At 35.1% G+C, this 12,470-nt stretch overlaps 1 protein-coding gene across 1 annotated transcript; it reads left to right on the top strand.

The window, feature by feature from the left end:
* Window positions 1–7,680: 7,680 nt before the first annotated feature.
* Window positions 7,681–8,853, top strand: LOC141641907 (F-box protein At2g26160-like). The gene has a single exon (XM_074450550.1). The coding sequence runs from the start codon at window positions 7,681–7,683 to the stop codon at window positions 8,851–8,853; it is 1,173 nt and encodes a 390-aa protein (XP_074306651.1).
* The last annotated feature ends 3,617 nt before the right edge of the window (window positions 8,854–12,470 follow it).

The raw sequence follows: 12,470 nt of genomic DNA, 5'->3' as shown, positions 1-12,470 counted from the left end.
CAAACCCGAGTTTGGGTCGTATTTGAGACCGGTGAGATGAAAAAATAGTACGAACTTTGGGTCAAGACAGGATCATAATAGAAGGAAGTTTAATTAAGGTATGCTTCTTGGAGTTAAGGAGAGACCCGGCACGACGCCAGGCTACGCAAACCGAAGAAGCTCGACGTATATCAACAAGGTAATCATCTAGATGCTCGAAGATAGATACTATAATGTCACAAGGTAGATCAGCCCAATTCAAAGCCATCAGAACAAAACAATGTTTCACTTTTGTGTAAACCGGGATATCCAACCTCGACAACTAGAACAAAACAACGTGGAATACTGAAACCACGGCTGCTTCCTCTATTGGTAATAGACGTATTAGTATAACTTTACAAAACCTAAAATTTTGTTGGGAGGCATCTTTACTTTTGGATCCTTTAATGGGCTTACTTTTCTATGAGATTTGTATGACTATTAGTTGCTACAAGTAACCCATTTATAAGATCGCCTTGTATAGAAAAGACCCGTACGTAAAAAAAGTTAAAATAAACTTTATTTCTATCAATCATGTAAGCAAATGACTGGGACGGTCTAATTAAGTAATTACTTTATAATATTTATCTATTAATGTATACTATTTTTTTGACAATCTAATATTTTATATCAATTTTTTTTTAGACGCTCGAGAAATCTATCAAAAAATTTGAAAATCTCATCCGCTGGGGACAAGCGCCCCGTTACACCAAAAAAATTGAGTTTTTTTATTACTCCGTATATAAATTTTTGTGTAATTCTAATAATTTACGTGTAAACGGTTATTTTCCTAAAAAGAAACAGAACATTATGTGTCCACAATTGCTTTCATCATATCACGTCGATGGAGTATTATATCAGGAGCTGCAAGAAGTACCAAGATTAAGAATTTCATCAATAAAGTTTACTTCGAAAATCAACCACATGTACCGTTTCTTCTGTTACTTGGGTTTCTGATACCATGTTAAGACGATTGAAAGGGAATAGTGTGTGTTGTTATTGAGCAAATGATAGCCTATTTATACAAGATGTCTATGCCTGATACATTGAACCTTCTAATCTAAGGGGTTGTTTGGTTACCCACTAAACAATGCAGGAATTTAAATTTATGTGAATTGCAAAATGGGTATGTTGTTTGGTTACCCCAATTCACATGAATTGGAAGTTCCCATGAATTCCAATTCCTCCGCAATGGAGGAAGTTAGAATGCCTACATGAATTGCACTTCCTCCATGGCAACCAAACATTTTTTTGCAATTCACATGAATTCCAAATTCACGTGTTTTATGACTTCCTAGCCAATACAAATTCCTATATGCAACCAAACGAGCCCTAAATACAATGAATAATAGCATAGTAATCAGAATAGCATAGTAATCATCGTCTCGGAAATTGGCCAAAGACCAACCAAAGACTCTCAGATATCCGTTAATCCCAACAAAAACTCTATAAATACCGTGCATACATTGCACGGGATCTATACTAGTTTTGTTACTAATAGAGTACTAAGCCCATTAACAGGTCCAAAATAAAAGATCTCCTTCACAGATACTGTATTTAACCTATGTTTTGTAAAGTTATACATCTAACGACCATAGAAGAAGCCGTTGTCGACGGTGAATATCCCGGTCTACACAAAAAGGAAACATTGTTATCTTTCAATGGCTTTGAGAACTACGGAGTACGGCTCTAGGGGTGATACTTATGATTGGGCTGAACTGCCTTGTGACATTATAGTATCTATCTTCGAACATCTAGACGAATACCTTGTCGATCTACATCGGGCTGCTTCGGTTTGCGTAGCGTGGCGTCGTGCCGGGTCTCTTCTTAATTCCAAGGAGCCTTCCATCACCAAAATTCCTTTTATATGCGGCTGCGGTGCATATAACGATATCATTAACTGTGTGTGTCGAGACCTCAACTATAATAATTCTGAATTGAGACCAAATTTGTTTTATTTTTTCATCTCCCTGGCATCCTCAAATCGGCCCAAAACTCGGGCTTGGCTGATTCGTGTGGAGGAGAATGGAACTAATAGATGGTTACTTGATCCATCCTCGAATTTGGAGTATAATTTTAATCTTCTCGACGAATATAAGATATTGGGTGTGGCTACACTCCATATCGTCAACATCGAAAACAAATATTATATCCGTATTCGTAAAGTTATTTCAGTTTCAGATTTGGGAATGTTCTTAATATTGTTAGGTGATGGAAAACTAGGTTTGTGGTCAGAAGATAGTCAATGGAGTTATATAAAGACCCGTAATTACAAGTTTGAAGATATTATATATCTTCGAGATGAATTGTACGGAATCGACACAATTCGTAGGCTTGTGATAATTAATCCGACTACACTCGATCTTGTTGAAGTCGCTTCTCCTCCAAAGGGAATCAACTATTATTTTAAAACCGTGTATCTAGTGTGCTCGGACGGGTTCTTGTATTTAGTATATACGAATTTCTATATAACTCAGCTAAGTAGGGAGCCAAAGGATGTCGGAGTTTTGATGTTCGACAAGCAAAGCCGTGCGTGGGTAAGAGTCGAAAAGTTAGGGAACAAACTGTTTTTCATAACTAAGTATGCTACCTTTTCTGTTACTGCCAAACAACTAGGATGGAGTCGAAGGAGCTTTATTTGCTTTATGTGTGATGATTTTGTTAAGGCTTGTATCTACAAAGTCGAAGGTAACGTCTGTCGGGAAGAAAAAGACTTGCAGTCGGAAATCACGGTTGATTTTGGCCGTCCACCAAAATGGATTCGCCGTATGCTACCTTTGAGCGAAGAGACAAAATCTCGAAAAAGCAAAATTAAAGAAAGAATGGTCAGAAAGGTAAGTAGGTAGTAACCGTACAACTTCATTTGAGTTTTTGTCGATACGGACCATATGGAATTACTCCCTCGTCCCAGTCATTCGTCTACTCTGAAATTCCGCATCTATTATCTAAGAAAGACTCGAGTCAATGAAATAGAAGCAAAATGGTTCACTAAATACCTACGAGTATTATTCTTCACTAAAAACTTTGGAGGGACGGTATCTCATTACTTATTGAGAGATAGTTGTTTTAATACTGCATCTATTATTAGTCCTGATTAAAATATTTCTTTTATTTAATACAGTTTTCATAACAATTGTACCTATTTTATTTGTAGCCATGTTTATTATACCTTATTTTATGATATACACATCTATTTTATTAGTTTTTGTCCCATTTTCAATTAATTTGTATTGATCTCTCAATAAATTTATTAAAGTTCTGTCTCTTGAGGAGACCTACTAATTCTTAATCCCAATTTCACTATGGTGGCCATCTGATAAGAAGAGAGCTTTTCATGAGTCACTTGTGTTAGTTGAATAATTACAAGAAAGGTGGTTAAATTCTCTTAAAACGGATATAATCCTCTCAAGATTTAATAAGGTTCAATAATACTCTATTTAGTTATACTCCCTCCTATTCTATATATTCTTCCCTATTTCCTAAAACGGATTATTCAGGTTTTCTTCCCCTTTCTTATTTTGGAAACTTTTACTTTTATTTTATTCATTTCTCTCTCCTATCACCAAACCCCACCCAACTCTTTTCCTCATATTTTATTATTTTCCTTAATGTTTTGGCCCCACCATTTCTTATTTAACTCATAATTATTCATCCATCTCTCCAATTACCAAACCCCACCCAACTTTTTACTCTTATTTTATTCTTCTTCTTAATTTCCGTGCCCACAAACAAAGGGAAGAATACATAGAATTGGAGGGAGTATGTAACAAGCTTAAAATGGCTCAAATCCGTATGACTATGAGAATGGTCTTGGCCTTTGGAAAGAAGCACTATAACTCTATAAGACATTATTAATACATTAGATTTAGATCATTAAATACAAAGTATTCATTCTTCCGCTCTTTTCGGACGGGGAAAATTTAATCTGAACTTTTCAAACTTGTTGAAATTTTCTTGTCAGGATCGAACGTCGTAGTTTTTCGAACCTAATAACTAATAATATTAGGAAGGAAATAAGAGATATGGTATAATATGAGAATATACCATATATCTTATCGTATAAGTTATAGAAGTATTATATTACTATCTTGCATAATAAGTTAGTACGGACAATATTCTAGATTTAGGGTTAAGGTTTGAGCTAGTATTATAAATACGGTCTTATGTATTTATATCATAATACAATATTATCAATAATACAAAGTACGTTTATGAAATACTCTCCCTTATAAAATCTATCATGGTAATATACCATATCTCTTATTTCCTTCCTAATAAATAAGTTTCGTCGAACGGAAAATTGTCGGTCAAATTAAGTATTCGAAGAATGTAATCTTCCTATACCCGAAACAACTCAATTAAAACACATAATCGCATTTGGTGTTCTTATCAAAATTTTCAAATTTGTTATCAGAATGCAAGTCACGTGGCATCGTACAACATTTTTTATTCACGGTTCAATATTAAGGATTCCAAACCATTGGTCCGTGGCGTCAATTTCTTTTTTCAAAAAAATGAAAATAAACGTTAAATTGTATTAAATCCCGTCGAAGGGAACCACGATTGATTAGCCCCTCCGGCAGGGCAGTGGAATATTGTTTTTATTAGGCATCAAGAGCGCAAGGCTCTGATACCATATTAAATTCTAGAAATAAGAGTTTCATAAACGTAGTTTCTCTAACACTTACCATTGATTGATTACCGATAGAAGCTCCGGATTTGATGGATGAAGGTTAAAGTTTTTAGAGAGAGGAGAGGGAGAGTGAATAATAGGTATTTAGTGAACAATTTTGCTTCTATTTCACGGACTCGAGTCTTTTCTTAGACATCACTCGATATATAATTAATAATTTCATGTATTTTTGGTCTCTGGACGACTGACTGGGATGGAGGAAGTAATTACATATTGTCCCTATACACAAAAACTCAAATGAAGTTGTACGTACGGTTACCTACTTAGCTTTAATTTCCGAGTTTCCGGCCTCCTTTCTATTGCTTTTTCACGATATTATCGATCTGGTCAGTTGAAAAGCCAGGATTTTAAGGCAGCAGGGGCGAAAATTTTCAGCACGGACGAAAGGGAAATATTATAAGGGGATTTCGAACAAATTCGAAAATTTTACCTTAAAAATTTCGAAATTTTCAAACTTCAGCGGAGGGGACCGCCCCTACTAGCCCCCCTCGCTCCACCACTAGTTCTGGTTGAATGTAGCATAGGGCAAATCCAATTTGGAGGAGGACCAAATTCAACCATGATATCGGAATGCAAGTTCTCTTGTTTCCGACACATGTTCCCTTCGACTTTATAGACAATAGGAGCCTTATCAAAATCCGGGCCATTATGAAAATCTTTACACATATAGTAAATCAAACTCCCTTGACTCCATCCTAGTTCTTTGGCAGTAACCGAAAAGGCAACATACTTTGTTATGAAAAACACTTTGTTCCCTAAGTTTTCGACTCTTACCCACGCACGGTTTTGCTTGTCGAACTTGAAAACTCCGACATCCTTTGGCTCGCCAATTATTTTAGGATGACTGATCCTCTCAAGTATTGGTCTAAACTCATACATGGATTGGCTTCTATTCCAATTTGCATATTCCCCCCACCATGCTTCGCCACCCACAAACCTCTATATACTAAATACAAGAACCCGTCCGAGCACACTAGATACATGATTTTAACATCATATTCGATTCCTTTAGGAGGAGACGCGACTTCAACAAGATCGAGTGTAGTCGGATTAATCATCACAAGCCTACCAATTGTGTCGATTGCATACAATTGACCTCCAAGATTTATAATATCATCAAACTCGTAATTACGGGTATCTATATAACTCCATTGACTATCAACGGACGACATAGCTAGTTTTCCTTTTTCACCAAACAATACTAAGAACCGTTTTCCCAAATCGGACATTGGAATAACCTTACGCACAATAGGCAGGTCCAAAAAGGAGAAACCTCTCTTAAAACCGTTTTCGATGTTGGTGTTATAATGTAGGGTATGGAGCGCAGCCACACCCAAGATCTTAAATTCGTCGAGAAGATTAAAATTATATTCCATACACGAAGGTACTACTAGATGATCATTCTCCGAAGAGGGTGAACGAAGTAACCATCTATTTGTTCCAATCTCTTGGACACGAATCATCCAAAACCGAGTTTGGGTCGTATTTGAGGCCGGTGAGATGAAAAAATAGTACGAACTTTGGGTCAAGACAGGATCATATTTAATTTTAGGACACCATGACAAACATCCATTGATTTTATTTTCCAGGCAGGTGCAAATAGAAGGAAGTTTGATTAAGGTATGCTTCTTGGAGTTAAGAAGAGACCCGGCACGACGCCAGGCTACGCAAACCGAAGAAGCTCGACGTATATCAACAAGGTATTCGTCTAGATGCTCAAAGATAGATACTATAATGTCACAAGGTAGATCAGCCCAACTCAAAGCCATCAGAACAAAACAATGTTTCACTTTTGTGTAAATCGGGATATCCAACGTCAACAACTAGAACAAAACATTGTAGAATACTGAAACCACGGCTGCTTCCTCTATTGGTAATAGACGTATATTAGTATAACTTTACAAAACCTAAAATTTTGTTGGGAGGGATCTTTAGTTTTGGATCCTTTAATGGGCTTACTTTTCTATGAGATTTGTATGACTATTAGTAGCTACAAGTAACCCATTTATAAGATCGCCTTGTATAGAAAAGACCCGTACGTAAAAAAAGTTAAAATAAACTTTATTTCTATCAATCATGTAAGCAAATGACTGGGACGGTCTAATTAAGTAATTACTTTATAATATTTATCTATTAATGTATACTATTTTTTTGACAATCTAATATTTTATATCAATTTTTTTTTAGACGCTCGAGAAATCTATCAAAAAATTTGAAAATCTCATCCGCTGGGGACAAGCGCCCCGTTACACCAAAAAAATTGAGTTTTTTTTATTACTCCGTATATAAATTTTTGTGTAATTCTAATAATTTACGTGTAAACGGTTATTTTCCTAAAAAGAAACAGAACATTATGTGTCCACAATTGCTTTCATCATATCACGTCGATGGAGTATTATATCAGGAGCTGCAAGAAGTACCAAGATTAAGAATTTCATCAATAAAGTTTACTTCGAAAATCAACCACATGTACCGTTTCTTCTGTTACTTGGGTTTCTGATACCATGTTAAGACGATTGAAAGGGAATAGTGTGTGTTGTTATTGAGCAAATGATAGCCTATTTATACAAGATGTCTATGCCTGATACATTGAACCTTCTAATCTAAATACAATGAATAATAGCATAGTAATCAGAATAGCATAGTAATACCGTGCATACATTGCACGTGATCTATACTAGTTTTGTTACTAATAGAGTACTAAGCCCATTAACAGGTCCAAAATAAAAGATCTCCTTCATAGATATTTATTCTAGGTTCTGTAAAGTTATACAACTAACGACCATAGAAGAAGCCGTTTTCGACGGTGAATATCCCGGTCTACACAAAAAGAAAACATTGTTATCTTTCAATGTCTTTGAGAAGTACGGAGTACGGCTGTAGGGGAGGTGCTTATGATTGGGCTGAACTGCCTTGTGACATTATAGTATCTATCTTCGAGCATCTAAACGAATACCTTATCTTTCAACATGGCTTTGAGAAGTACGGAGTACGGCTCTAGCGATGGTGCTTATGATTGGGCTGAACTGCCTTGTGACATTATAGTATCTATCTTCGAGCATCTAGACGAATACCTTATCGATCTACGTCGGGCTGCTTCGGTTTGTGTAGCCTGGCGTCGTGCCGGGTCTCTTCTTAATTCCAAGGAGCCTTCCATTATCAAAATTCCTTTTATATGCGCCTGCGGTGCGTATAACGACATCGTTAACTGTGACTGTCGAGACCATAACTATAATAATTCTGAATTGAGGCCAAATTTGTTTTATTTTTTCATCTCCCCGGCAGCGTCAAATCGGCCCAAAACTCGGGCTTGGCTGATTCGTGTGGAGGAGAATGGAACGAATAAATGGTTACTTGATCCACCCTCGAATTTCGAGTATAATTTTAATCTTCTCGACGAACATAAGATATTGGGTGTGGCTAATCTCCATATCCCAAATCGGTTGGTGCCATGTATTCGTAAAGTTATTTCAATGTCAGATTTGGGAATGTTCTTAATATTGTTTGGTGATGGAAAACTAGGTTTGTGGTCAGAAGATAGTCAATGGAGCTATATAAAGACCCGTAATTACAAGTTTGAAGATATTATATATCTTCAAAATGAATTGTACGCAATCGACACAATTGGTAAGCTTATGATAATTAATCCGACTACACTCGATGTTGTTGAAGTCGCTTCTCCTCCCAAGGGAATCGAATATTATCTTAAAACCATGTATTTGTATCTAGTGTGCTCGGACGGGTTCTTGTATTTAGTATATACAAATTTCTATAGAAGTCACCTAAGTACGGAGCCAAAGGATGTCGGAGTTTTGATGTTCGACAAGCAAAGCCGTGCGTGGGTAAGAGTCGAAAACTTAGGGAACAAACTGTTTTTCATAACGGAGTATGCTACGTTTTCTGTTACTGCCAAACAACTAGGATGGAGTCGAGGGAGTTTGATTTGCTTTATGTGTGATGATTTTGTTAAGGCTTCTATCTACAAAGTCGAAGGTAACGTCTGTCGGGAAGAAAAGGACTTGCAGTCGGAAATCAGGGTTGATTTTGGTCCTCCACCAAAATGGATTCGCCGTATGCTGTTACCTTCGAGCGAAAAGAGAAAATCTCGAAAAATCAAAAGAAATTCCGCATCTATTATCTAAGAAAGATTCGAGGCAATGAAATAGAAGCAAAATGGTTCACTAATAAATACCTACGAGTATTATTCTTCACTCAAAACTTTGGAGAGACGATATCTCATTACTTATTGAGAGATAGTTGTTTTCGTATTGCTTTTTGTACTTTTTCGTACCCTTTTATTATTAGTCGTGATCAAAATATTTCTTTTATTTAGTACATGTTTTCATAACAATTGTACCTATTTTATTTGTAGCCATTTTTATTAGTACCTTATTTTATGATATACGCATCTATTTTATTACTTTTTATCGCATTTTTCAATTAATTTGTATTGATATCTCAATAAGTTTATTAAGGTTACCTACTAATACTTAATCCCAATTTCACTATAGTGGCCATCTGATAAGAAGAGAGCTTTTCATGAGTTACTTTTGTTATTTGAGTAATTACAAGAAAGGTGATTAAACTCTCTTAGAACGGATATAATCATCTCAAGTTTTAAACGGGTTCAATAAATGATATAATCATTTAGTTATATGTAACAAGCTTTTTTTTTTTTTTTTTTTTTTAAATGGCTTAAATCCGTATGACTGAGAATGGTCTTCTCATGGCCTTTGGAAAGAAGCACTATAACTCTATAAGACATTAGATTTAGATTAGTAAATGCAAAGTATTCATTCTTCCGATCCGCTCTTTTCGGAAGGGGAAATTAAACCCAAACTTTTCAAACTCGGTGAAATTTTTTTGTCAGGATCGAAAGTCGTCGTTTTCCAAACGGAAAATTATCAGTCAAATTTAGTATTCGAAGAATGTAATCTTCGAATACTCGAAACAACCTAATCAAAACACATAATCGCATTTGATGTTCTTATCAAATTGTCAAATTTGTTATGCAAGAATGCAAATCAGGTGGCATCGTACCACATTTTTGATTCACAGTTCAATACTAAGGATTCCAAATCATTGGTATCCCTTCGATTCAGGTGGCGTCAATTTTTTTTTTTCAAAAAAATGAAAATAAACTTTAAATTGTATTAAATCTTGTCGGAGGGAACCGTGATTGTTTGACCCCTCTGGCAGGGCAGCAGAATATTGTTTTTAGGCCTCAAGAGCGCGAGACTCTGATACCATATTAAATTCTAGAAGGAAGAGTTTCATAAACGTAGTTTCTCTAACACTTACCATTGATTGATTACCGATGGGAGCTTCGGATTTGATGGATGAAGGTTAAGGTTTTTAGAGAGAGGAGAGGGAGGTTTTCAGAGAGAGGAGAGGGAGAGTGAATAATAGGTATTTAGTGAACAATATTGCTTCTATTTCACGGATTCGAGTCTTTTCTTAGATAAAACCGATAAATCAATGTATATATATAAAAGAGGCTTTTTTCGGAGCACGTGGTAGTCTCCAACTTCTTTAAAACACTTAAATTGAATAAATCTAAATAAAAATCAATATAACTAAGAGATAAATATTGCCTTAATAAAAAATACTTTATAGTTTAGGAGTCCAAATCTTATTTGTTATAAACTTTTACACAAATTCTCATTTAATTTGTGACGGGCATATCCGTCGCAAACTTACGACGGGTCAAGTATTACTCATGTGAGTAGATAAGACAAAAGCAAAATCCCTAGGGAGTAGCAATCTATTTTTTCTTATTTATCCACATGAATATTACTTGACCCGTTGCAAGCTTGTGACGGATATGTCCGTCACAAGAGAGACTTGCTGAAACTTTTATACGTAATCATATAGAGAATTTGGTTAGCAATAGAATTCTACTTATGGTTATATATATAAGGAGCTTATTGTTCATGGCCATTGTATTAGTAGTGCTTTTAATTGATTCACGTCCTCTTATACCTTCTGACCTTCATAATTTTTTTATATGTTTTTGCAAATTCTTTATATTTTAATTGTGTGATAACTATTTTGTTTATTTTGATGTCTTTTTATTTCAGGTGTGGTACATGGATTTTTAGTCAAATTATCACAATTGAAGTTGGTGGACGAAGGCATGCTTATATAAAGCAATCTACGTTAAAATTAAACCAAAACTATTTGATATTGCTATGCATGGTGTGTTAAAAACTACAACTTTCTCTAATTTTTCGTAGCTTTTGTTGTAGCGATGTATTTATTAAATTCTATTTTGTTTGTTAATGTGTATTTGTTGGCAACATTTTTTTTCTTTGTAATGATCACGATTTCTGTCAGGTCGCCATGTATTGTAGGTGTTATCATTGGATTGTAGCCGAATCTTATCGTCCTATACTACTCATGTTCTAATTCATTAACAAGGTAATAAGAGGTTTCCCGACTATTTAATCAGATTTGCATTAGAGTATACCTCATATTAAATATATATCTCGAGTTAAATTCTTATTTCGAACTTACATTTAACTTTTATTTGATTTCTTCGATTGTAATCGATCACTATTACGTACCCAATCCTAATTATAATACGGACTATATTTTAGATGGTGTTATTAAGGGATTATTTAAGGTACATATTTAGTTGGATGATGAGTTCTCTAGCGATTGTTAAGGGTTAGGTAATTAATTGTAAAGGGGGCAGATTAAGTGGAGTTGAAACATGTCATGACGGTCACAACTTCAAGTCATTATTTGCTATCAAGGTAGTATTAGATTTAGTCTCAAATTGGTTCCTATCAATCTTCATATTTACATTCGTATGAAATACAATGTAGTATAAATTGGGTGGTATCAATCTTCATAATTTAAGTTATTATATGTATTAGTGCATGGATGTTTTTTATTATGTTAATCTCACCTTATATGATACTCCCTCCGTCCCGGTCAATTGTTGTCCTTTTGTTTTGGCACAAAGACCAAGGAATGAGGAAAAGGCCAATAACTAAATGACAAGTGGAACAAATTGAATGAGAATGATCAAATTACTCATCAAGTTCATTCTTAAAATAGAAAAGACAACAAATGACTGAGACACCCCAAAATGGAAAAGGACAACAAATGACCGGGACAGAGGGAGTAATATAGACGGTTCCACGAGAGACTAAGTGGCATGGAAAGATTAACTATATACATAACTTTGATTTTTATTTGAGATATATATGATAACTATGGGCGTATTTACCACGTCCAAAAATTCACATATGCTACAAATGTTTAAGACATCCCCCATCTACGCATCCCTTTATTAATCAATGATGATGGTAATTGGTACACATGTAACAAGCCACTGATGGTAGTTTAACAATAACCTTTTTTTTTTATGATGAGGAAACCCGCAACAAAGAATTATAAACACCCGAGTATATATATGATAACCTGCAAACTATTAACCATATTAGATGAACCAAGAGTCGCAAAAATAGGCAATGTACGTAGCAAATGGATTGTTAAAGAATTTTTTTTCTATTTATTTACAGAAGTCTTATCTCCAACTATAAATAGAACACAAATTCCTACGCTCCTACCTCTACTATGGACTATGGAACCAATAAACTTTTGGCAAGGTGAGATGAGATTATAAATTATACGTAATTTTTAGTTATGATCTTATTTTGTTTCGGAGAAATACCTGCAACAAGACACAAAAATGTGTCTCGGTGATTCATCACCTTGGCTTTGATAAACAACATCAGTAGACCATCGG

The sequence above is a fragment of the Silene latifolia genome, chromosome 2, assembly GCF_048544455.1.
Source record: "Silene latifolia isolate original U9 population chromosome 2, ASM4854445v1, whole genome shotgun sequence".
Taxonomy (NCBI): Eukaryota; Viridiplantae; Streptophyta; class Magnoliopsida; order Caryophyllales; family Caryophyllaceae; genus Silene; species Silene latifolia.
The sequence above is the reverse complement of the archived record's forward strand: the minus strand, read 5'-3'. Positions and strand labels throughout refer to the sequence as shown.